This window comes from Haemorhous mexicanus, chromosome Z (assembly GCF_027477595.1).
Source record: "Haemorhous mexicanus isolate bHaeMex1 chromosome Z, bHaeMex1.pri, whole genome shotgun sequence".
NCBI lineage: Eukaryota > Metazoa > Chordata > Aves > Passeriformes > Fringillidae > Haemorhous > Haemorhous mexicanus.
In genome coordinates this window covers 20201029-20227246 of record NC_082381.1, presented here as the reverse complement: position 1 = coordinate 20227246, position 26218 = coordinate 20201029, and the positions used below count along the sequence as shown (strand labels likewise).

The 26218-nt window shown below is 40.2% G+C and overlaps 1 protein-coding gene and 1 non-coding gene across 3 annotated transcripts in view; one reads left to right on the top strand and one right to left on the bottom strand.

The window, feature by feature from the left end:
- EPB41L4A (erythrocyte membrane protein band 4.1 like 4A) overlaps positions 1-15795 on the top strand; it is a 118394-nt gene extending 102599 nt beyond the window's left edge. For both annotated transcript variants that reach the window (XM_059836739.1, XM_059836738.1), the window contains 6 exons: positions 2388-2507; positions 7837-7884; positions 8473-8541; positions 9412-9522; positions 10543-10624; positions 11680-15795. In XM_059836739.1, the coding sequence (XP_059692722.1) occupies positions 2388-2507; positions 7837-7884; positions 8473-8541; positions 9412-9522; positions 10543-10624; positions 11680-11808 (559 nt within the window). In that variant the 3' untranslated portion in view covers positions 11809-15795. The remainder of the gene's footprint in view (positions 1-2387; positions 2508-7836; positions 7885-8472; positions 8542-9411; positions 9523-10542; positions 10625-11679) is intronic.
- A 3766-nt stretch (positions 15796-19561) lies between these two features.
- On the bottom strand, positions 19562-19694 carry LOC132322606 (small nucleolar RNA SNORA13). Its single transcript, XR_009485140.1, has one exon. It is a non-coding gene; the product is annotated as a small nucleolar RNA SNORA13 (small nucleolar RNA).
- Between the last annotated feature and the right edge of the window lie 6524 nt (positions 19695-26218).

Here is a 26218-nt window from a genome sequence, read left to right as displayed (position 1 = left end):
TTGGTCATCTTTTACCTTGTTAAATGTGAGCCTACTACCTTTCTTTGCTACTGCAAAATGTATGTTCTGAAATAAGCAGGGCAGATGATAGGTCTCCTTTCTTGATGCCTTTATTATAAGTGATCAGCTCAAGGTTGGGAGGTTGAAACTCCCTGCAATGACTTGGAGGAGGAGGCAAATGCAGCTTTGCCCTCCACAGGGCACAGCTGAGGTCCATCCTCATGAGAGCTAGCAAGGGTATACACACCCCTGGATTACAATTTTCAGTTGGCAGTCTCGGATCCTGGCTCCAACCAACACCTTCAGAAGTTGTGGTGAGGGGCCATTAAGGTTTTTCAGAGTCTCTGCTGGCTTCTCACCTCACCCCTGATGTCTAGAGACCACTTTGATCTCTGAATTCTATACTGGATTGCTGGTTTAGGGGTTTATTAATTGCGTTTGGAATAGGGGCTTGCCCCATTGCATTTTCGCTCTAAACTTATCTGCATATCAACTCCTGGTTCCCTCTCCTCTACTCCTGGTTCCCTCCCCTCTACTCTGAGGACTCCTGGTTCCCTCCCCTCTACTCTGGGGGGGATGCCATCCTCCCACCTGGCCACAAGCAGGGTGATGCTGATGCAATAGAGTGAATTCTCAACCATCGATGGCTAACGACCCGATACTTAACAGGTGATTACAACAAGCAGCTAACAAAACTCTCCTCTGCCAGAACTGGTTAAACTTGTAATTCTACAACTTTTGGAAAAAAAATGGGTAACCCTTTTTTTGTTCATAACATGTTCTTCATGTCTCCATCTAGTAGAGTTCTGCTGTGGTGCAACAGTACTTTGAGTTTGCTGACATGACTTGTTTTAATAGCTGCAGTGCTAACTTTATATATTTAGATTTTCAGTATTTTTGTGCAAGTGACTGCCACGTGTGGGAGGCAGTTGGTGGTGTCTATGCCATATGGGGTGATTGCTGTTTGCACAAATTGGATTATTTGGGATGAAAATCACAACTCATTACTTGTTGCTGTGTGAGTCTTTCTACTAAATCCTTAGATAGAAGTTTATGTTAATACCTGTCAGCAGATTACAGATTTAAAAAGATTTGCTTAGAAATCAAAACCTGAGGTTGCAGTCTTCTCCAGATGCTTCATACCATTTGGTAGAGTTGTGTCTGTTTACAGTAGCTGGGGATTGAGCTCAAAATTCATTATGCATGTGAGAGAAGATCTGATTAAAGGAAAAGCAGAAGCCTGTGTAGCTGGTTTAGCCTGATACTATTCAAAACTCAAAGAGAAAAGTACATCTGAAGTGAAGAGCAGCAACAACATACTTTGCATTGCCTACGTCTCCAGTCTCCAGTGTAATCCCTTTATCTCTGCTGGCTTCTTTGTTTGCTGTACCTGTCAGTCTTCCCCTCTGATTTCTCCAGTATCCCAGTCATGCCATCCAATCAGACAATACACACTTGGGAGATATTTTCCAGGGATGCTTTGAAATCCCTGCTGAAGTTTAAACCCACTGCTGTGACCAGGCATATCCATTTGCTCCACCACCTTAGCACTTCATCCCAGCAGTCACATGTGCAGCCTCAAAACTGTGGGAAGCATCTGTGGAACTTTGGTCAAGTGGAACTTTGGTCAAGTGCTGCCTGGAGGGCTGTGGCATTGTGGAACTACTGCAGCCTGCTAACAAACGTGCTGAGTTGACAGGGTTTTGATATTTAGCTCAATCTGTAATGCATTCCATCAATGAATTAATGGATTTCAAACAAACCAACTTAAAAAAAGAAGGAATAAAAGGCACAGCATGTCATTTAGATCCACACAAGCCATGACAGGGACCAAATCCTCAGGGGATGGTGCAGAAGGAGTGCCATGGAGATCTGCATGCATCCTGAGCTTTGTTGCAGGTTAGGATGGAACGATGATTCTTCTGAGTGGGGACTCACCTAGCGGATTTTTTCCTGGATCCTAGGAAGGGGTATGCTGCAGTAAAGTGCTTCTGAAAGCTGTAGTAGTAGAACTTTGTAGCATGATGTGGGGTCTCCCATTTGGTGCAGATGAGGTAGAGTGGAATATGTAAACAGGGAAAAATTCCAGATGTTTGGCCTGGACTGGGAAGAAGAATGCAAATTGTGGGTCTGTCCTTAAAGGCATGGATTGTTACATTTTTGGCTCATGCTGTTTCTAAATAACAAATCAGCAAGTTTTCTTTTATATAGTTCTTACACTTTAATGCAGTTTGGGAGTATTACTTAGAATTTAGCGAGATGAAAGGTTAAGTACAGCATTGCAGGAGCTGGATGTTTTGGGGGGTGGGAATGGAAATACTCCATTGCTTCTCAGAGCATCCTGCCCTGAGAGCCCTCAGACTAAACTCTTGGTGCCTCTTTCGCAGATTGCGGCAGGAGAACGATATGGTTGACTCGGCTCCTCAGTGGGAAGCTGTGCTGCGACGGCAGAAAGGGAAAACCCAGGCAGATCCAAACTACCGGCGATCCAGGCACAGATCTCGATCGTATGTAACCCTTGCAGCCTTTGATGTGTAAATTTAGGCTGGAGGAGCAGGAGGAATACCTCCAGTGTGGCAGTGGCTCTCAGCTGCTGAGGAGCAGAGATTTTCACGCGGCATACTCCCACATTATCAGACTCGTGTTCGTGGTCAAATTGCCTTTGCTTAGTGATTTGAATTTTAGGGCACAAATAGCAAATAAGAGAGGGCTTTGTAACAAAGCTGCTGAGAAACTCTGTCCATCACCTGGGAAGAAGTCAGGGATGTTTCTGTGGCTCATTGAACATTAGTTCTGTAATGACTACAGTGATTCCTCTGTTCTGGGCAACACGTCTGTGGAAGCATTGAGATTTTGCTTGATAGCTGCAAACATTTCTGTGGAATACATGCACACCTGTTTAATCATATAATATCTGCAGTGGTGTTCCAGATAAAAGCAGCTGCTCATGTTTCCATGTCAAAATATCCCTGACAAGCAGCAATCAGTGGTATATTGCATCCCAATGTCAGGATTTCCATGATGAAGCCTTACAGCCTGTTCTGACATGGTGAAGTTATCAGCTTTTGAAATTAATTTTCTCAGGCTAATGAAAATGTTGGTTTCCTTTCATTTATATTTTTCTTCTAAAATGGCCAGGGTTGGGGGCATAGACACACTGTTTGGTATCACTGAAATCACAGTCAGCCCTGAAATTTCCAGCATTAAAATCCCATGGAGTTTTATTTTCAGTTGCCCATGTTGCTAGAACTCATTGCTGTCTCCAGTTTTGTAGTGCAGAGTTTTATTTCTTTATGAGGAACAGAATTTACCTTTAAAGGTCCAAATATTGGAATTTCTTCTTTAACAGGCTTTGTACAGACTTGTTCACTTTCAGCTGCACAAAAGTCTTGGGTTATTAGGTGTAATTGTACAAAGATATATTACTAAACCTCAGGAATATTAAAGCTTACTTGTATGGAATCTAGCTAATACAGTTCATTAAATTTGCTTTTGGTTTGTTTTATTATATACAGAAAGTGCTGTAAACTAGGACATGTACTCAGTTAATAATGGTTACATTAAATTTGTAGCCAACTTTTCTTTTGTACCCACAGGCCAGGTAAATCTCATTGTTTGGACAGCACGGGTTCCCTCTTGTGGTTAACTTAACTTATGAAATGGCTTTTATTTTCCAGCACAGTGACATTCTGAGTTATATTTCATTTAAACTACTTTTAACAAAAACACATAGGTGTTAAGCATCTATGAAACTTAGAAAGCAAAAATCCTAGAGGAAGCAAAGAAATGAGGACGTTCTGATGATTTTGGAAGGCTTCTCATTTCCTTTTGCTATTCTTTTAGTTATCCATTAGTTTCTCCCTTTTATCACACTCTCTAGTTAAAAAAAACAAACAAACCCACAATGAAATAAACCCAAACTAATTTTTGAAAATAAATTAGTAAAGGCATTTAACTGTTAACATGTAGTACATTATAAGAGAATGTATTTAATTTAGTTTGGCTCAGCTGTTGTTTACTTGACCGGACACAGTTCAGAAGAAAAGGAAACCTAATTCCATAGGTCATGGTTATTTTGGTTTTAAATGTTGTGAAATGGTCATTTCAACTTGCCCATTCAAAAATTGATACAAACCCTTAAATTTAGTAGAACAGGTAATTCTTTCACAGTATGTCCATTTGTAAATGTAGCTTCCCATATGTGAAGTAGTATCTGAAATGTTTGTTACTGTGCCTGGCATAGTGCATTTCATTTGCTTGATAATGAGTAATAATAATAATTCGTGGTGGCAAGTTAATGTCTCCTTGGTCTTGGGAATAAAAGTATTTGACAGGAATTTGACCTTTCTTTCTCCTCAAGGAATAAGCAAATGCAGAGAGCTCCCAATTCTAGGTCCACAGGGTTTATTTTCAGGAGTTCATGTAAAACATCTGTGTAGCCAAAGGGCTTTTTCTAATTAAGAAGAATGGCCATAAAATTCCATGGCTATTTAAATTTACCATTTGTGACTCAAACTGAAATATTAATAAGGGTGCAGATGCAGGCACAAAAAATAATGTAGACCTTATTAATGTGTAGAGCTGTTCCAGCTTGTGCAAACGAAATAAAAAATAAACAAAAAACCCCCGTGAGATTAATCACTTACTGGGAAGTCCCATTAGGTTCCCTGTGCATTAGAGAAACTGATTATCATGCAAATTGTCCAGAAGGTATTGATTCAGATACTGAGATAGGACAATCTGAGTCCTATATATCAAACCAGTGAGATTTTAAAAAAAATCACATTAAAAAGTTGAAAACAAAGTAAAAGAGGGATTGTGATCTAGCTTTAAAGATTTAACATAAGAATTGCTTTGTTATGGGCTCTTAAGAACCATACAAGCATGAATGTCCTATTCAGTATATGCAATACCTACATTTCATCTTGCATTTCACTTTTCTTTTTGTGAGCTTTCCTTCATTTTGCTTTGAAAGGAAGGGGGGGAGCACACTTTTGGAAAGAAAATGCCTTAATTAAGTTACTTTATCTGCATCGTATTTCTTTATGTTCTTTGGTGGGGAGCTAACTTGAATAAATGCTGTAAGGTTATCCCAGTATGGTAACATTTCTTAAACAGATGGAAAATAACCAGTTGCAGGATGTCAAGTCTAAGAGAAGTTTGGTCGGAGGAATCACTGTATTTTGCCCTTTTTTCTTTTTTTTTCCCATGGTATGCTGTACTGCTAAACTGGTGTTGTACAGCAAAGTCTTTATTATTGGTGTAATTGCAGGGATGGAAAGAAGGAAAGTGGCAGAGATCACAGAGAAAAATACCTGGAGCTGGTCACAGAAAGCAGGAAGCACAGTTCCTAGAAAGTGGACAAATGAAGATGTCTTCCTATATAACCACTCTCTTTCCATGCTGCCCCACAAATTAATATTTCTTACTGTTGGTGAGGCTTCACATGATGCTTTGTGATACTTGAGACTTAAGGCTAGGTCTTGAACTGCTGTATTTCCATGAATAAGTAAAAGCCATGAGCTGATCAAATGGGTCAGTGGTGTGCACAATACCCTGCTTTGTGCAAGTCCTGGGTTAGGGAGCAAATTTGGGGCTTTGCTTCCTCGGGCAAACTAGGGCTAGTAAGCATGACAAAGCCTCCCTGGAGAAGCTGGCATTTTCCAGGGAGCTTTCACATTCCCCACTGTCTGATTATTCTGCCTCATAGAGGATGCCTATCTTTCCACCCCCAGGGTGATGGCAGGGTTTGCAGCTGCTATTTTGTGAGCAGCAAGCTACATGGGGGCAGAAATCAGTTCAAAACTGAAGGGTGAAAAAGGCTGTTAAATGCCACTGAATTTACTGCATCAGGGAGTTAAAAGCAGCATGGACAGATGCAATAAAGAGAAGTAAATGCAAGAAGGGTCACTGAGTATTAGGAGTATTGTACTTAGCCCTTTTTTCTTTTTTCTTCTTTTTCCCCCACGGGATACCATACTGCTGAATTGTATTGTACAGCAAAGTCTTTTTTATTAGTGTAATTGCACGGGTGGAAAGAGAGGAAAATTGCAGAGATCACAGAGAAAAATACCTGGAGCTGGTCACAGAAAGCAGGAGGCACAGATAGAAGTGAAAATCAGAGAAAACTAAATGCATTATAATAAACAGAAACACAAAAGTCTTTACAAAGCTCTGAACACAGACAACAAATGGACTGTAAACCACCCATGCTGTAGCTGTTGCCATCATGAGAACCTGAGGAGCTGGATTAGACAGCAGTTTGTCAAGGATGGGAATCATCCTGCCGGGAAAGTCTTGGAGCCTGAGGTGGTTATAGATTAATTAATTTTAACCCTACTAGGGAAACTCAAATGCTAGGTTGTTTTTGGCCCTTTGGTCCTTCTCTGGTGTTTATAAAATCAAGTAGTATCTCCTAGTACTTCTGCTCCTATAAAATCTTAACAGTATCCCAAAACATCACCATTCCAATATATTCTGCCTTTACATCAGCTGTATAGTGTTTACTGCAATATAGATGTCTCTGAACATTATTCCTAGGCTGAAGTCTGGAAATAAGCCAAACATTGTAATGGTGAGAGCCCATTTAGAGGTGCAAAAAATGCAGATCTCTGCTGTCCTCCTTGATCTACATCTAAATTTGGATTATATGCCTCCTAAAGCATCTTTGAATATGTTAGGCTTTTTTCTAAGAGAAAAAAAGACCAGGTTGTATGACCTGATGGTGTAAGAGTTAGTATTTGAGAAACTTTGGGCATATTTATGTGTGCTGTATGTGTCTAAAAGTTGCATCCCTCACATCTTAGATAGTGTGGAACAGTCTAGCTGTTGACACTGAGCTTGTATAATGACAAGGAAAGGAGTTACCTGATCTCTCCATGCAAACGTAGTCCTTGCCACTGCCTAAAATCTTAATCTATTACTCTGAATGGGTTTGGGTGAATTCCAGGTGCAGCTTAAACAGCAGTGGTTGTTTTGCACTTACCTTGCAATAGAGAAGGAAAAGAAAAGTAAAAATAAAGGGGTTCTAGTTAGAAGCATCTGTGCTGTGATTCAGTAGAAAATACAAAACCTGCCCCTCAGGCTTGATTTGCTCCATCTCTATGTTTGCAGCAGGGAGATTACCATTTTTGGTAAATTCTTTGTGCATAAATTGAATACTTGCTAAAATATTTAGGTGCATAAGTAGTAGGCATAGTTGCTGGTTTGATTAGTTTGTTGGTGGGTTGTTTTGTGTTTGTTTTTTTTTTTTGTATTGGACACCAAAAATACATATATTGAGCAGAAACCTTTTTTGGAGATGACCAGAAAGAGAGAGGCTGCACTGTGATTGGAGTTGTTCCATTCAGGTCTTTACAGGTGTCCACTGGGAATGTCTGGGATCACTGATCTGTGGCCTGTGCCTCCTTCTGCCCACCAAGGGCTCTGTGGGCCACGGGACATTTCTCAGGGCCTTTTTTAGAAGTGTTATTCCAAAACATGTTGTCCTTGGAGGGATAAGTGTTGGCAGCAACTTGGCAGTGATTTGGCTTGGGGAATTCTGCTGTTGTTTATGTTTTATGTACACTCTTGCTGAAGGCTGGTGGAACTGGAATTGTGATTGAGAGCCTGTCATTCAAGAAATGACTTTTCAGTTGAAATAAAGCAATGAAGTTTAATGAGTTTTCTGAGATAACAAACCTTAAAGTTGAAGTCACTGTTGGATTACATTTATCATGATTTCTGTGCAGGGTCTGTGCTGTTAAAAGTTATTTGGACAGCAACATGGTCAGATGATGGTTTTCACAGTTTTTTGTCTGTTGTCACAGCCTTTGTTGTCTTTGTTGATATTTATAGGAGAAGCCCAGATGTACAAGCTAAAGAAGAACTGTGGAAACATATTCAGTAAGTATGGTCCTTGTAGGGTCTGAGAGATGCTTCGTTTGCCTTTAATGCAGTTATTCAAATCCCCTCCACTGTGGCACTACACTGATGTAGTTTCAGTAAATTATGTATGTTAATGACCTCCTGTGTGTAGAAGATACTGCAGGTCACTGAGTGCACTGAATAAAGATGACCATTGTATGTAAATTAATTTTTAAAGAACAATACATCATTTTAGAGATTTATTCCTGTGTGGCTTCCAAAATGTCATATCGACACTTTTAGCATGATACCCCATTACCCCTTAGGAAGATATTTAGCAATTCCAAATCATATTCACTGTTCAGCACACATAATGTTCATGATATTGTGAAGCAACAAGATCAGATTTGCAGGGAGGTGAGAAGAAGGTGGAATAGGATGAGACATGCAGTTGAAGCAATCAAGGTGAAATTACACCCATTTCAAAATAAGTGTCCTGTTTTGATGTCAAAATAGCTTCAGGGCTGACAACAGCTTGTTTTAGTATATCTTTTTAGCCCAATATAATAAAACTTTTTGCACTTCACAGTTACTGTGACATTTTTTACTTTTCCTTATCCTTCATAGGAAGGAGCTTGTGGATCCATCTGGCCTATCTGAGGAGCAACTGAAAGAAATTCCATACACTAAAGTGGAGTGAGTTTGTGTCAGAATTTATTTTTTTGAATATAAAAGCCGACTTTTCTTATTTTACTGTGAACTCTGTCCTACTGAAATAGGAATGGATTTACATATAATCTATAAGCTCATATCTATTCCAAATACTCCCCTAGGATGAGTTGGGTGGGGATACTTAATGATCTTAAAATCAAATATTTTTCCTTTTCAAAATAAGAAAAATCCCCATCTTAATCTCTCCTAATCTCTCCCACACACTCATGAATCTGTCTGTATGTTCTGTATGTCTCCCTATGCTAGCCATGAAACTTACATCATAAGCTACAGAACCAGAAAGAAATGAATGCAAATAAGAAAATACATTTTTTCTTAAACTTCTTTGTTTTAAATATTCCAATCATCCAAGGCACTCTTTAATCTCTGCAACCCCTTCCCTGGCTTGTCATGGGCAGCTGCCAGGGCACAGCTATTTCCTTAAGAACCAACATCCATTTCACTGCAATAATTGCCCATTTGGGATTCCAAGTGTCAGTACAAGCAGCTTAAATGTGGCACAAATGGGATCCTGGGTTGCATTATAATGTATTTCCAAACACCACTCGGCAGAAAAGGCTGATGTTAAGGACATATAAATTAATGCATTCTTTATTAAAGTTCCATTTTCAAATATGGGCATGCCAGTTTGTGACCTCTGCTCTCTTAAAGCATTGAATTCCAAGTCCAGACTTCTAAAAAGGAGCATCAGCCCTTTAAATTCAGCCAGGGCAAGAAGCCATCTCTTACACTTCAGTATGAAATGCGAAGACTCTCAGTCTGCAGCCGAATTTGTGTTTTGTGCCAAGGATCTGGTTGACCAAGGCCCTGTTGTGAATTGTGTGTCTCTCTCAGGACTCAAGGCGACCCCATCCGCATCCGGCACTCGCACTCCCCTCGCAGCTACCGGCAGTACCGGCGGTCCCAGTGCTCCGATGGGGAGAGATCCGTCCTGTCTGAAGTGAAGTATGCGAACATGGTTATTAGCACTGAACTAGTCTAGTGCAGCCAAAAGTTGTTAGAGATCGTGGTGGTAAGAAGCCGCATAAATGTGGCTTGTTGGTGGCACAGGGTTCAGGTGACCACCTGAATAGTATGTGTTCAGAGCTAAACATGAATGAAACAACTCCAAAGACATTTATGGTCTGTTCTCAGCCACAGTGGCTTTCTTGATCCTTTTGGAAGGAGGAAAAACTGAAAAGGCTGAAATAAACCTGTATTGATCTTCCGTGGTAGGTCATAAAGTTGCTTAGGGGATGAGAATCCATGAGTTGCTTTCCAGGTAACTTCATCCTTGATAGAGTTAAGATGTTATCAGTGTTAGGCCTGTAATTTTTTTCATGGGATCTCTAGTACAACCCCCTTCATCAATTGGTGGATCAGTCTTTACTAGAAGACTGAAAAGTACTTATGAATGGAAAAGCAACAGTCCCATTCTCAGCTGCAGCAAAGCCATAAAAATATGAAAGCAGTCCCCATCTGGAAGGTTAGTTTTAGCTGAATAGCACCCTGAAGGAGCTGTGGCACACCCATGATTTCACGTGGGACTTGTCTTTGCCATGAGGGTGGCTGGGTCCTGGCAGAGGTTGCCCAGAGAAGCTGTGGCTGCCCTATCCCTAGAAGTGCCCAAGACCAGGTTGGAGGGAACTCTGAGCAACCTGGGATAGTGGAAGGTATCCAGGCCTATAGCAGGAGGTGGAACTGGATGATCTTTATGGTCCCTCCCAAACCAAACCATCCTGTCATTCAGTGATGTTGTATCGATTTAGGCTGCTTCAAAAGACCAGGAAAACACAGTGATTGGATGGGCTATGCCCTGAAGGTGCCCACAAAGGATCAGCATGACAGCTTTCAGGTGTCCCAAGTCAGGTGGTAGAAGCCTTTCAGATCAACAGAGCAGTCTGTGTCAGTTTCATTGTTCTTCCTCTGCACAGTTATAGTTTACCTCATTAAAGCAATATCCATTTTGTGGTATCATAATTCCAGTGTCAAAGCTGATCTGGTCCCTCCACTGCCTGTTACACGATCTTCAGATGGGAAACTTCCCAGCATCCAGCTCACTCAACAGGTTAGTGATTGTACATCCTTTTCAAGTTTTCTTTTTATTGGAGGGAGAAGTGGGGCTCTGGTGCTTTATTTAAGATAGTCTTTGTTTTTCAGTGAAAAATAAAGATGAGATTTTTTTTTTCACAGCAGTTTGAATTGAAATTTTGTATTTTACTTACACTTTGTTTGTATTCCAAAATACATGTAGTTCTGTAGCATATGCCCCTCTTTCTGCTGTTGAACTCTTTCCCAATCTGATGCATTCCTAAGATGCACCTCTGCTTGAAGGAAAACTGACTTTTACCACTTCTTGAATTATGCAGATGTGGTTGTGATGCTGTTGTAATCACATATTTGGTAATCTCTTTTAGAGGTTGTCTGAAGAGTTTTGTTGCTTGGGCTTGAAACAGTGCTTCTTTTATTTTCCTTTCTCTTTTATTTCTGCTGCCCCCACCCCAGACACTGAATTTTTTTTAGGCTATTGACATCTAAAAAGAACAGAACTTGCCTTTTGTTAATCTAACTTAGTCACTGTATTTCATCATCTATTACACTACCATAATCTCTCAGTTTTCATAGCTTTATTGAAATTAGAATGTGCAAAGCAAATTCTATTCAAAAGCACTCACAGGTCTTTTGTACAAACACACAAAAGGAGAACCAAAACATGAAGGGAGAATTCCAGACACCTACCTTACCATACCAGTAATGTTAAAATGTTCAGTGTGTACAAACACCTCTCTTTTCCCTCTGCTCCAGGCTCCCTCATGACACTGGATATTAATTCCTTGTGAGGGTTTACATGCAGTGTTTTGCTAAATATCAAATAATTAATCATGGCATTTCCTGAATAGGCAATAGCACAAAGGGGCAGCAGCTGGCAGGAGGCAAGAGTGGAAAAAAGTTCTGTTTGATCAAATAAATGTAGAGACTTTAATACTCAGTATGATGTATGTATATATATAAGCATACAGAATTGCCATAGCATAGCCTAAGGCTTTCACAGCAAGTTAGCAAAATACAGTGTTTAAATTCTGCTGTATCTTTTCAACAACATGTTTAATTTATTATTTTCAGAGGCAGAATGGATCTAAGGACAGCCTATTAGAAGAACCATCTCTGATATCCACTAATAATGTTGATGGAAAGCCCAACACTAAGGTTGTAAAAACTGTACAGGTGTCACGCTTCAAGGTGGAGACTTGACTGATGAATTGACGATGGTGAATGGATTTCGGTCTTTGGAAAGTGAAAATTTGTATGTGTGCAAGGGAAGGAACTGAAGTTGACGTGCTGGTCTTTCCTTCAGGACACCTGACAGTGCAGCCTGCTTGTTGGGAAGACCAAGCAATGGTTTTATCACCAACACCATTCTAATGGTGTGACTGATTAAGGACAAGCTGCCTGATAGACAACCGAAACCAAAAGTCTTTGCAAAACTGAAAGATCAGCAGTTACATTTCCAAAAAATGAACAACAACAAAAAAATTGCTGCAACAAAACAGGCTTCATGGTCTGCTCTGTAACTGAATAGCCTTGTTCCAAGAAGTGACTGTTAACTGACATGATCAGGATCAGATGCTTCAAGATAAGTAAAATAGTCGTATTTTTGGTCAATTGTGCAATACAGTGTGATATGGGGAAATTCTCTTCACAATTTATATGGGGATCAACTTATGTTCTGAGACATAAGGACAGATAGCTCTTACAAGGGTTATTTTAACCTAGCACAATAACAGACACTTGCGTTGTTGATACAAATTCTGACTCAACCCATTTTAGCTTATAAACAATAGACTCTGTAACATGCTGTAGCAGTGCATTCCAGAGCTGACACAGACTTACTTTGCTTTGGGCAGGTTTAAGTTTTCTAAATTTTTAATGTCCTTTTGTGTAGAGGGACTATTTAAAAGAATATTTAAATACATTTACCAACTTGTAGTAAAGCACACTGGAAACTGGGGAATATAAATTGACCCACTGTGTTAAGACTGCTTAACAAGGCACTTCAGTGCTGGTTACATGAAACTTGTGGAGTAGTATTTAAAACAGCTAGAAAATAGCGTTTTTTTTTTTTAATTTAGATTAGCAAAATCTGTCTTAATATCTCATATAAAATAATCTGACACTTTTCTCTGAGCCATTTCTACTATGTTAAAATGACAAAGGCAGTATTTCAGGTATGAGAACTATAATTTTTTTTTCTATTGTCATGGTAGGAATACTAAGTTTTAATGATGCTGCACATGGAGTGGGTTATCTTCTAATATATATCTGAAGTGACGCCTGGCTTTCCTCATGTGCTATCACTTCTTACAAACATCTGAAAATCACTTCTCTGCCTCCCATTTGTCCACAGTCAGCACACAGATGAACCTTTAGGTGTTGCTGACTTGCTAGGGTGCTTAGCAAAGTCTTTGTGTCATGGAAGCAATTTTTTGTTAAATGTAATCACTGAACTAAGTACTGAATTTGTCCATCAGTGTCGCAAACAGCTGTAGCAGCTCACGTGCCTTTCTACATCTGTCCTCTCTACACTCAACCTCACAACCCACAGAGATTTGCAGTGATCCTGTCTTTTCCAGTACAAGCAACACCAGTGAATTGCAGCCCTGTCAGAAAAGCAACACTGCTTAAGAACTGGAGTTAGCATAAGGTGTTTTAGGTTTCACTTTACAAGAGGCATTGGATTACTAAAACACATTTTAACTGACTAAACTGGTAAGCAAAATGTTGTACAATGTGTTTTATTTTCCACTTTACTTTTTCATTCTTCATTGTTTCATGATCTGAGGTGGTCAGGTGGATGTTACTAGCCACGGAGGCAGCCACAGAGTTTATATATTACACTACCATACTATCACAGTATGAAGTGGTCTCTAGGTTGGGAAGTGCTGCAGGGAAGGCAGATTCACCCAACAAATACTTTTCTTTGGTCATTTACTTGTACCAGCTCTGCTTCTACAGTTTCGGTGAACAAATCTAAGGAAAGGAAAGAGCACGATCAAAAAAAATCATGTAGTAAAAATTCAGTTTTCATGGAGGTTCTTTAGAATTTTTTGAATTTCCTATGGATTTAATTCTAGGACATTGTTGGGCTTGGCTTGAAGTATTTGCTCAACTTTGTAAGTTTGTTAAATGGTTTCATTGTCATTGCTCCAATTTAAAGTGATCCTTTAGGATCTGTTTATGACCTTGTGTAGTACTGGCAAGAACAACAGTCAATAAAAGCCCAAACAAAAACAAACAAACAAACAAAACCAAAACAAACCAAAATGGAAAAAAAAAAAAAATCCAAACCCAAACCACAACAAAAACCCCTAATCAACCCCTAGGGGAAAAAAAAATCACCATGGCAAAATGGCTTAATGGAGATCATCACAATCTTTTGGAAGACAACTGAAAAAATGACAAACTATACAAGAACTGGTTAGTGTCAGCAATGAAAGCCACTCCTTGTTCCTTTAAGAAGGTAGTTCAGCTTGGAGCATTACACACTTGCTTATAGTTTGCTGCCTTCTAAACATTACCATTAGTTTGCTATCCTTACCCAGGCACAGGTAAGTAGCACATATCTACTACTGCAGGGGGACTTGTGTTATTGAGAATTATCTGTATGTAGTGTACCTATCTTGCCAATCTTTAAATATTGATCAAGAAGGTTTATATTGAACCTCATGATTTCCTGTATGCTTTTGTCTTCCTGTGGGCCTTTTATGTGTTATTGCTGGATACCCTCAGCCAAGTGCATGGTATTTTACTTACTGCACTACATCAGAAAATAGCTTCTGTCTAGTAGTGAAAGGTTTAAATTCTCAAGTCACTGGAGAGTTGTTTTTGTAATCAAGCCAACTTTTCTGCATTGACATGAAAAGTTTACAGAGAGAGCCCTAGATTTGAATTAGTGATCTTCTCCCTGATGAGACTATGTAAGAAGCAGGTTTTTAGCAAGTCTGATGTTAGCCTGGGCCACTAAAATCCAGTTTAGTGTCCACAAAAGACTAAAGATATAATGCCTCTATTACACGTTTTCCAAATGTTTTGTTGTGCCTAAACAAGGCAAAACTTGTAACAAGGATATCACTGTCAGCTAATAGTCCAGAAAAGCAAATTTCTTTTATACATATGATCCTCCTTTCCCGTCAAGCTTCTTTTCCTCAATCATTTGAAGAAAAGCACCTTTTTTATTAGAGATACACATCAGTGATCAATCACTGAAAACACTTACTGTGTCACAGCTATGCCTTCTACACCTAAACCAGCTCTACATGTCAAAGTGACCAGTCTCTTACAGCTCTAAGCTACACCTTGCCCTCTCCACTGTTGCTACCCTTCCCCAGCTCTCCTGGGGTGTTCACTGCCTAGAGGCAGTTGCATTTTCAGATCTGGAGTCTGGATGTCAGTCTAAAATACTTGTACATCCTGATGAATCAGGCAAAAGACATGAGATACATAATAGTGTCAAAAGTTTACGCTGGGGTTGAATGCCATATATAGACCCCTGCTCACTTGGACAAAGGACTGGTATTTGAGGTCTTCTCATCCTAATTCTCCTGAACTGTTCTCAGACCAATGATTTTAACTTTGTGCCTCTGCCTTTACCTCTTCTGAAACTTCCGTAAGTGCTAAGCATTGGTAAGTTATAGAACTCTCACTAATTAGCAACAATTACAACATATTTGTACAACCTTTTGCAAAACATGTATTTTATACAATAAAGAGGGCTTGCTTACCACAGCACAAAAGCACTGTTGTATATCCTGTAGTGGTTCCCTTGCTTAGTTGGCTGGTTTCTTTCATTTGGAACTAGCCTGGACCTGCTGTTTTCTATACTGCACCTCTTATCAGTATCACTAACTCTGCAACTTGTATTCTAATCAAGCTCATTATATTGATGATGTTTGCCGCAAAGTCATTACCATTTAAGTTGCCAAATTCATTCCCTTTATCCAGGTGGATACTGAACTGAAGAGATAGCATGTTTTCTTTCAGGAAGATTTAATTCAGAACTCCCTAGAAAGGTGTTTGAAGACAACATACATGAACATACCAATGTGATACATTTGCTCCATGTACATTAGGTATTCATGAAGCAACTGTGTGCTTTATTTTAAAATGAGTTTGATAGATGGCTGTGTCAGTACTTGTGTCCAGGTTATTTAAAAGTCAAGTAAAACTTGAATTTTTAGGGCATTGCATGGTTGCCTGTGTGTCTTATTTACATTACACTAAGGAGCAAAGCCTTCAGAAACATGGATTCATTTGACACCACCATCTGGTAAAAACAGGTGTAGTACCAATTAAAATCCACTTGAGGATACAGCTTCTCCAGATTAAGTATTTTATCTTGTAGCAGGAAGTTGTCAGTGTAAGCTTTGCATTTCCAGTGCACATCTATAGCTTCCTTTCTCATCTAAAAATCACCAGAGAGCAACAGCAGACTATATGTAAGCTGTCAAAGCAAACACACAGATACAGAGCCAGTGTGGCAGACACTCTCTCCTTAACATGTCTGATTTTATTCCTGTATTTGTTCTCCTGAGTAAGAGCTGTGGTGTGTTGACCTTGGCAGGACACCAGGTGCCCATCAAGCTGCTCTACCACTTCCCTCCTTAACAGGATGGACAAGGGAATTAGATGGAAAAAATCCTTGTGGGTCAAGACAAAGGAGTTTAATAAAGCAGAAGAAAAAAAAAAAAAAACAAACTCCAAAAGATTTACTTTTCTACTTCCCAGGAGCACATGCTGTCCACCCAGTTCCTGCAAAGTAGGACTTCAGTACATGTAGTAGGCTGTTCCAGAATATGAATACCTTATCCTTTCTCTTCAGTTTTTACTGCTGAGCAGATTCTTATAGTCTGATGTTTTTTTCAAGGGTGCAATTCAGTTAGCCAGTCATACAAAATAAAAGGCAGTCCGAATGTTTAACATTGTACTTCACATTTACCAGCATTATTATTTAAGTAATCTGTGACCCTTGCACGCACCTGTTACTCCCTGTACCTCACTTTTCCCTTGTTCTACCCCACTATAACACCTGTATTACACATTAAAGCTTGGGGTTCTACATCTTTTTTAGCTGAAAGGAAGTTTACTCTGGAGTTGATACCACTCAAGTATCTAACCCTGGCGTTAGGTACCAATCATCAAATCTTGTCACTAGCTGTTGCTCTTGAGATTTTTTTTTAAAGTTTTAAAAAGCTACTCTTCTTGGTCTTACACTTCAAGAACAAAGGCCCATGAGCAGAACTCCTGAACAGATGGTATCTTCAGGGAATGTAATCTCTAATAAAAACCCTAAACTTTCAAGTACATACCATAATTACAAGCTGTATATCTTAAAAGTTAATTACTCTTGCCTAAACCTTCTCTCTTGACGAACTAAAAACAACCTTACACTTAGAATCAGTAACATGCTTACATTCAGTACTGAAAAATCACATAATGCAAGATACACAATTTAAGCATTTGTTCCTCTGATAAACCATGTTAAGTCTTCCTAGAAAAATAAGCAGCAATCCCGATTACCTCAAGAGTATTTCACTCTAAGTTATGCTGAAGTACCACATGATGTAGCTGGTCAAGGTGATAATAAACCAAGCTTGCCGTTCTCCATGTTGGATAAACACCTTTCCTGCTATTTTTAAACCAGGTTTGCTGAATTTCTACTTTTTAAATTTCTTCTTTTGCTCACCACAATACAAATTTCAGCCAACCCTAGCTCCAAATACTACAGGTTTAAGTCATCACATCCCAACTCACTCCTAGGTGTTGTTTCATCCAAAGAGGTGCACTGGTATCCCAACAATAACACAAAGAAGTCTGAAGTCTGAAACAGAAGCAATTGTTACTAAAGCTTGGAAAATATGGAAATTCTGAGAACATAAATCTTTATTTTTTTATCTATATAATCATTACCAGACATTGCCACAATGCAGTTAAATGCACTTCGTCTTACTACATGGAGGCTACTAGTCCATCTTTTAAACAGTTTTTTGTTTCTTAGGCAGGAGTGTTTCAATAGACAGGTATTACTCTCATGCTGGTTCTAACAATTCTTCCTAAGGAAAAAATAAACACACAGTGTAAGACTGGACACATGTAGCCCACAGCTCTTTTCAGTAACATCCTCTAAATCCCCAAAACTAATACAAAATTACAAACATGAGCTTCCCCTCATCCCTTGGGCAAAAAGGTAAAATTTGCAAATCTAATTTTTAGAAAGCCTACCTGTAAGAGAGGCCTTTTGCCCACCTAAGCAAGAATTCAGATGGTAACTACAAGCTGATGGCAGTAATAACACTTTCTGGCTAGTGGGAATCAACAGAAATTTCTGCAATACTAACTCAAGCACATGACTGTGCATTAGAAAACACTCTGGGAACAGTAAACCAATAATACACATGATTTAATATTTTTATGTTGGAAAACAAGCAGCAGCCCTGTTACTGGACACATTACTAATAATGGATGACACAAACTTTTCTCTTCCCAGAGAGATTCATACACAGAGTGCCACCTTACTCTTCAGCCCTGCAAAGTCCCCAGTGCCTGGGGTGCAGAAGGTGTGGATGGATTTCACAGGCTCACTTCCTGCCAGCAGCAACAGTAAAGGATTCAGTGCATCTGTGTTGCTCAAGCAGATTCTCACATTTTGTTTATGAAACTTTCTGATTTAATAACTTTCAAGAGCATTATGGCCAACCTGGAGGAGTTTCATCCCTTCACTGAAGATTAGTTATATTTTCTCTGGAAAAAAACCCCAACCCAACTAAATCTACTAAATGATGTAGTACAGGATCATTCTTACACCAGATTTCCAGTATTGACCCAGAAGTTCCTGGCTTCAGAGACTTGGATTACATGTCACACCCTTGAGAATGTAGGTTGCACAAAAGACTTGACAGTGCATGCAAATTTATTGATACCCTGTTTGTACTAATGAAATTTGGGCTGACTTGCACTACTCAGCTTTCCAGTAGTGTTGGCATTTCCAAGACTTTACAGTGAAGCAGTATCTGGCACATGAGATTCCAAGCTTTCTTTCATATTTTGCCAGTCTTTTAAACATTCTCAATCCTTGTGTTCTGAACTGTTCCACAGTATCACACCCCTAAAAGCAAACATGAGAAAGCAAGTCCTTGTCTTGGACACACTGGCAGCCACATACTGATTTAACAAGCCACCCACACAAAATTTTGATTTTGTAGCTTTCACTTTGCTCTTTTTGATAAGAATATAGCCATCAGGCTGATCTCACTCTCACTGTTTCAGTTCAGATTTCTGCTCCAAAGTCATTGTGCCAAACCTCCTCCTCAGCAGAAAGCCTGCTTCATTGTAACAGCAGGCTACAGGACAGCGTTGCACAAGGAATTATTGTTACTCACAGCTCTGCAATCAGCGCTTGGTGGCTTCTTTCCACATGTCCTTCTCAAGCTCAGAGGCTTTCACCACACAGGGCTACCTCTGGGAGATCCTGAATTTCCAGGAAAACACACTAGAAACCTGTAAGAAGCATTCCTAGCATTAAGCATTCTGTCAGGAACCTGACAATATCAAAGAGCACTTTACAATTTCAAAAGGGCATCAAGGAAAGCCCAGCAAAAGAGCAGACAATGAATTATTCAATACTGAATAACAGACCCACAAATCTACAAAACCCAAACACAATTTTTCCCGTTTAACAAGATTTTAATCTTTTCTATGCATGAGTATTAAGCTGTAAATGTCTTTTTACAAGAGAAAATCTAGAGGCCACTGCTGGAAGCCTGGAAAGTTATGTACTAATTACTTGAAGATGTAATGACAGACAGGCGAGCTAGAAAATGGTAAAAGAGGCTATTATAATTTTAGCTTTTCCTCTTTTAATATCAGTCAGATTATCCGCTTTAAAAGACTGAACAATAAAATCTACTACAAAGCTACTCAACCATACTATTTCTACATGTTGTTTGGGGTATTTTGTCCTTGCAAAAACAGAGAGGAGGAAGGTATATAACCAGCTCTCTAAACCAGCTTGAGCAAGAATTCTTGTTTGCCTTTTTTGACACCACATCCATTCTGGACAGGAATGAATGGGCAACACAAAGGCCAAAACTTAAGTATGGGAACTCTTTACCTGTAAAATTAAATTTACAGCTTATGAAAAAGAGCAATTAATCAGTTGAAAAATATTTAAAAATTCACAATTAAGTAACATTTGATATAGAGCAAACATTAAATAAAAAAAGGCAAGAATCCATGCTCCAGGGACATCTTTTGGTCATGCTGGTGCATGCTCCGGCCACTGACCAACTTCCATTGCTTTCATCTGGGAAAAAAAAAAGGGAGAAGACATATTCTGAAGAGCGACGGAGACACACGAACAGTACAAAGAGTCTAAAAGGACGTACTAGAGGTAAGTGCCCGATTTCGAAAACAAGCAGTGCCAATAACCGCAGCCTCACACCGCACCTCCCTCAGCAGCCACGGCCGCCGCGCGGCTCCCGGCGTGCCTCCCGCGGGCCGAACCATCCCTCCCGAAAGGGAGGGGGGCACGCCGTGCGTCGCCTCCTCCTCTTCCCACAGCGCAGCAGCCGTGTACTGAGTGTGCGGCAAATGCGAGGCTTCAGACTCTGCCATCCACGCAGAAGGAGTCCTGACCAGGCGACACCGCCTCGGAAAGGCGCCGGGGTGCGGACCAGCATCGGCTCTCCCCCCTGTCTCACCGCGGCCATGGAGGCACCTCAGAGCGGGGGAGAGCGTCGCAGCCTGCCGTCTGCGCATGCGCAGTGCCGCCCCCGCCGAGGTGTGTGGGTGTTTCGGAGGGGAAGTTGCCGGTGTTTCCTATTCCTTGTGGCTGCCCCCGGTATTCCCGGGGCCTTTGTGGGAGCTCCGTGTGTTCCCGGTGCCCTCGAGGCGAGGAGGCTGCGGCGGGCACGTTCCTGGGGTTCCCTTTGTCTTTACGGGGGCAGGTCACGGCTAGGTGACTGCACATAACACCCCATCCCGTGTGCCGCTTGCTCGAGGTTGCGGTGCTTTCAGGTTGAATTGTCTGTCCCCAGGCTGAACTCCCCTCGCCTTTTGTAATCATAATCAGTGCCCTCAGATAACATACAGTAGAAGTTGTTTAATAAAGAAAAGGGCTGTGTTTGAAGAATTGCGTAAGGTTACATCACAGAAATAAACATGCATCAGGTGGGCCGAGGATGTTTTGCTGTGTGAGAGCTGTTACCTTTTACCCTTCCGTATGCTTGATTTATGGAAACCTCCACTTTGCTCCCTTGCAGAATAAGCAATGCTTCTTTTCTAAACTTAGCTCTGTCTGTGTTCAGAGAGCCAAAATGGGCCGCATCCATCCCAGCAGTGTCCTGTTGTTTGCTCCACCGGGAGCACATGCAGAGAGGAGCCAGCCTTGGTGCGCACTGCAAGTTGAGAGAGTCCTCGATACTTAAGCCTTGAATGCTGGCAGAAGCTCAGCTCTGAGTGCACATTTTCCACATTTCTTGGCCTTGTGTTCACACATTTGAAGTCCTGTGAGAAGGGGGAATCAGAGCAGGCAGGTACACCGGGAAGATAAACTGGCAGTGTGTCTAGGGAAGAGCAGGATGGGGTTGGTGCCATCTATAGGGAAACCTGTACAGCCCTCCTACCTTCCTTGCTCTGATAGATTAAGCTATCATCTAACAAAAAATTCTACAACACTGATTCCTGCACTTTAGAATCCCAAAGTTCACAATTTTCTGTAGGTGAAACACAAGATGTCAGGTGTAAGTTGGAATCGCTCAGTTCACGTCTGTGTGCCTGCTTCCTTGTTTGTGGTCAGCGTTTTCTTGCACTCTATAGGGTTTCATGTTCTTTGCTGGAATCTAGCAAAGATTCCTTGCTTTGCTTCTTGGGGCTGCTGTGGTCTGCTTGCTTCTTTTGGTGCCTCCTTACCTGGGAATATCAGGAAGCATTTACACAGGTCTGGAAGGCAGAGTTGCCCAGTCGCTTCTGCAGAACAGCCTGGAGTGTGTTCTACAGGTGTGGGTTCACCTTAGCTAAATTACAGGATGTTATGAGAAGGCTGCCTAATGCCCAGGCAAAGAGACATGATTCATTGCAGCCAAGATAGGAGGAATAAAGATAACTAAAAGAAAAAGTTAAGGGGCAAGCAGATGTCATCACGTAGATCTTCTGGGAAAGAAGATCTAAGTGATGGCATACTGGCATACTGGCAGGGGTGCAACATTAGTTTGCTTTACAGAAATTAGCTTTTGTGTAATTTTGCTTAGACATGTCTAAGACAGGGTATATTCGTGCTCTGTTTATAGCACAAACTAAAATAACGTCAACATTAATTTTAAACAGATTCACCTCTAATAGCTTTGGCTTGTCATTTGAAATTCTTTTTTGCGTGTGAGGAACATTGTCTTAGGCATTGCCTCAAGCCAAACTTATGCATGCATAAAGGTCAGCACTTTGGGTAAAGTGATACTTATAATTCACAAGTAGTGGTCTTGGAGGGACATGGATGAGATTGTTGGTGACAGTCAAGCGATTAAATCAGTGGAGATCTGTGTTGCTGACACAGTCAAGTGTTGATTTGCTGCTCAGGGACAGCTGCCTGGACAGAAGTTTAAGTCAGATCTAACTAGGTTTTAATTATCTAGGTGAACAGTATACTGAGGAAAAAGCTTTAAATGTCTGTGACATTTATTATTTATGCCTAGGGGTACAGGAGAACTTGAATAGTTAAATGAGGAAATGTTCCATCTATAGAACACTAACTGACTGTATGAAGAAGTAGTCGCTTCAGGTGAACCCAGCGATTGTTACTGAGTCACAGAGTCACGGAATGCTCTGAGTTGAAAGGGACCTGCTAGTCCAACCTCTGTTCCATTGGCAAGGGCATCTTTCACTAGACCAGGTTGCACAAAGACACCCCACCAACCTGGCTTTGAATACTTCCAGTAATGGGGACATTCACAGCTTCCCTGGGCAATCTGACTCTATCCTCAGAGTACAGAATTTCTTATGTCCGATTCTAATGTCTAAATTTCTCTTTTAGTTTCAGACCATTGTTCATTGTTCTGTCACTACAGGCAATGGTAAAAAAGCCTGCCTATATCTTTCTTATAAGCTCCCTTTAAGTATTGAAAGGCTGCTTTCTCTTCTCTTCTCCAGGTTGAACAACACCAAGCCTTATGAACCCATCCCTCAAACTTCTTGAGGTCTCTTTGAAGAGAATCTCTTCTCCCAGGCCTTTCAGTTTGATGTCATCTGTAAACTTGCTGAAGCAATCATAAACCATGAGAAAACAGTGATCAAAGCTTTTCAGATCATAAACAGATTAGGGACATTGATCACACATCCTGTTTTTCTTTTCTTACTGAACAACTTTGAAGACAGTAAAAATAATCAGTGGCACAATTTACAAAAGACAGGAGATGATACTGCACAGCTGGATTTATTTACTTTTTCAAACTGATTCATTTAGTCCTGTCAGGGTTGGAATTTTCTGGAAAGTGGCAGCATAATTCCAATTCAAATGACTTAATGTGCCTCTCTTCTAGATCACAGTGAATCTGAATTCCTAATCTCTGAATCTGTGATCATTTTATTTGTTACAAATATTCCCACAAAACCAGGACATGCTAGATTGAAGGCATAACTAACAATAATTCTTAGTTACCTAGTAGATAAGAGCAACCTCTTGAGGTGGAAACAGATACCACATTTAAATATGTGGGAGGTTTAACAGTAGGTTAAAGTGTGAGTCCTGCTTTGCCAGGTCAGGACACTTCTGCTGTCCCAGCACATGACTCTGTTGTTCAGATTATTTTGAACATTTTGCTTAGTTAGCAGCTGTGAATTATCTGCTCTGGTACAAAGCCCTATTGTAGTTTTGTGGCCTCTTATGTGGAATCTGAGTTAAATCACTGTCTAGTAGCATGCAGTGGTTGATGTATGCTTGTCAACACAGCCACAGGGCACAAGAGGACAACTTTGACCCTACAGTGATTAAGAAAGAAAACCTGAACCTGCCTAGTGAAAGGCATAAGACAGGCTTTTTGTCTTTGAAGCTAATGGTGAGGTACTACTTTCTCTTTTGTTTCTTAAACATGTGATAAATTATTTAATCATTGGAATTATTGCAATGTTATTTGCAATATTTTTAAAGACAAATTATAAAAGGGCTAAAGAATTTTAATTTCTTGAAGGTTTTCTGAAAAGTCATAATTTGGCTGGCTGAAAGTGCTAAGTGCACTGCTTGTCATCCTGTCAAATGGAGAAAGCATGGGAGGGAACAATGATAATGACTACATTTGCTAGTGTATTCATTTTTTTGCACAAATTTCTTTTCAGTCTGTTTTATCAGCTTGCAAGTGGTACTGCAGACTTCCAGCAGCAAGGTACCTCTGTCTCTAAGTACATGTGGACAGCATTTGTGTTTTCAAGGTATGATGAGCTGCTTCAAACCCAGCACTTCAGTGAGTCTGCTGTTAACCGCTACATAAGCTGAGATTTTTCCTTTCTTTTAAAATATTCTTGGGCACTTCCTGAACATGCACAAAAGGCCTTTTCTTTTTACTGATGTGTTTTGTCAGACCTGAGAATATTTCTGACAAGTTAGTACTGAAAGAGCCTATTAGGCTTTAAATGACATTAACTTTAGTTTTAAAAAGTACTGCATATTATAAATGATCTCTTAATTCACTCTTACTTCTTATTTTCAAAGTAGAATTCAACAGCTGGCAACTGACATAGTCAGAAGGGAGATCCCCACACCAGCACTCCCTAGGAAATATGATGTCAAACTAAGTTTTTTATAAATTTATCACTATGGGCAAGGAAGAGTGAATATTCAGTCTTACTCTACAAGTGGAGTAAGCACAGTTCTGGCTCCTCATCCTTTTCAGTAGTCATTGGTTTCTTGTAAATGCTAATAAGTAGTCAAAATCTGAATCTGCAATAAACGTCTTGTTTTGTTCCACTCTCTCTGGGTGTGTCCTTAGTTTTCCTGACTGAATTCCAGCACTAACTTGTAAGGCTAAAATTCCCTGTTATGCTTTCTTCAGCAAGAAAACCAGTTCCTCCCCTTCCTGGCTTGTGGCCTCATTTCAGTTCCCAACATCAATTAACTGCTCCATGAGTTTTGTCAGTGCTGGTATTTGTGGCAGCCTGACACAAAACCGGTCACTGAAACGGTCAGACTCCTAAAAACATATGCAATTTGCCTTCAGGCTCACTAAAATGTGCAATAGAAGATAATAAAATAAATAAAAATAGTTAAATATAGCCTGAGAAGTGTCAAGAAAGGTTAAACATATATCCTTCAGTTTGAGATGTATGTTGCAGAGAAAGCTTGCAGATCCACCTATTCTTTGCTTCCTTTTCATCATAAAGATTAAGGGGCCGCTACATGCACAATATTTTAGTGGTGTTACAGGAAATCCTAACACAACTCAGTAGACTATTTGAAGGGAGTAAAAGCTGATATATCTCTGAAGTGATTTGTGAACAGCAAGGCATTAGTGTGGCATTGCTCCTATCGGGCTGCCTTGAGGCACTTTCAAAGTCAGACTTTCTGCATGCCCTCACTGAACTCCCACTGAAATTGCACGGTATGATTTCATTTGCTTTTTATCCTCATTAATTCTCGCTGTTTTGTTTTCCTGCAACCCACCAGAGGTCAGTGTAATGCCAAGAATGACAAGCAATACGGCCAGGACAGTAATGCCAGGTTGCTGGGGTTATAGGAGTGTAGCAGCAGTCTGTCAGAGGCATACCTTGTCTTCTGTCAGTACCAGCTGAATTAGGGGAAGGATATGGAGCTGGCAGTGAGTCAGTGTGAAGTCACCCGTCGGTGGTGAGCTTGCCTCCAGAAGCATGAAGCTGGCTATATTTTTGAAAGAGTGTTAATGTCAATTAGCAGGTTTTCAGATATTCTGGAGAGCCAAAGGATGGCCTAATCTTATTAAGCTCTTGTCTCAATGGCTCATTCCCTTATTTATTTACTCGTGAATTCAGAAGAAAACTTGAAACTGGTGTAGGAAAATGACACATTAGTTCTTGGCATAGTGTCCACAGTTCTGCTCAGCAGATATGAGCTGCTCAGCTGCTCTGTGGGGGTGGTGGATGTACCTGCCCCAGATTCTGATTGTGAGAATTTCTCTGTTGTTAAGTCAAACAGTTTTAGTTTTTGAGTTGGTGGACTGATTATTTTCAAACAAAGGTGTTTTTGTATGTGTGTTGGCACTGTCTTGCACTGTATACGGTATATACACTACACTTGTTTTGGAAAAGTTAACTCTAATTCCTGATACATTCAAATAGTCTAGAAATAGCTTTTATTTTCAAAACATTAGTTAGCATAAACATACACTTATGTGTATTCTTACCTCATTCTTACCATCATTGTTACGGGTTTGAACTGTTTATTTGTTGTTGAGAAGCTCAGTCAAGGTGGACATGGAGTAAAAATGGTGACTATTTATCTAAATTACCACCATGTAGTAGTGGTAGTGCTGGTAGTTTTTTAGAGTGGTTTGTGAAAGTAGTTTTTTTTCTTTCCATTAGAAGTTCAGTCTTATTATGGCACTTTGCATATTAGCCAGGAGTAGTGTGTTCAGTTAATTTGACACTGGGCACT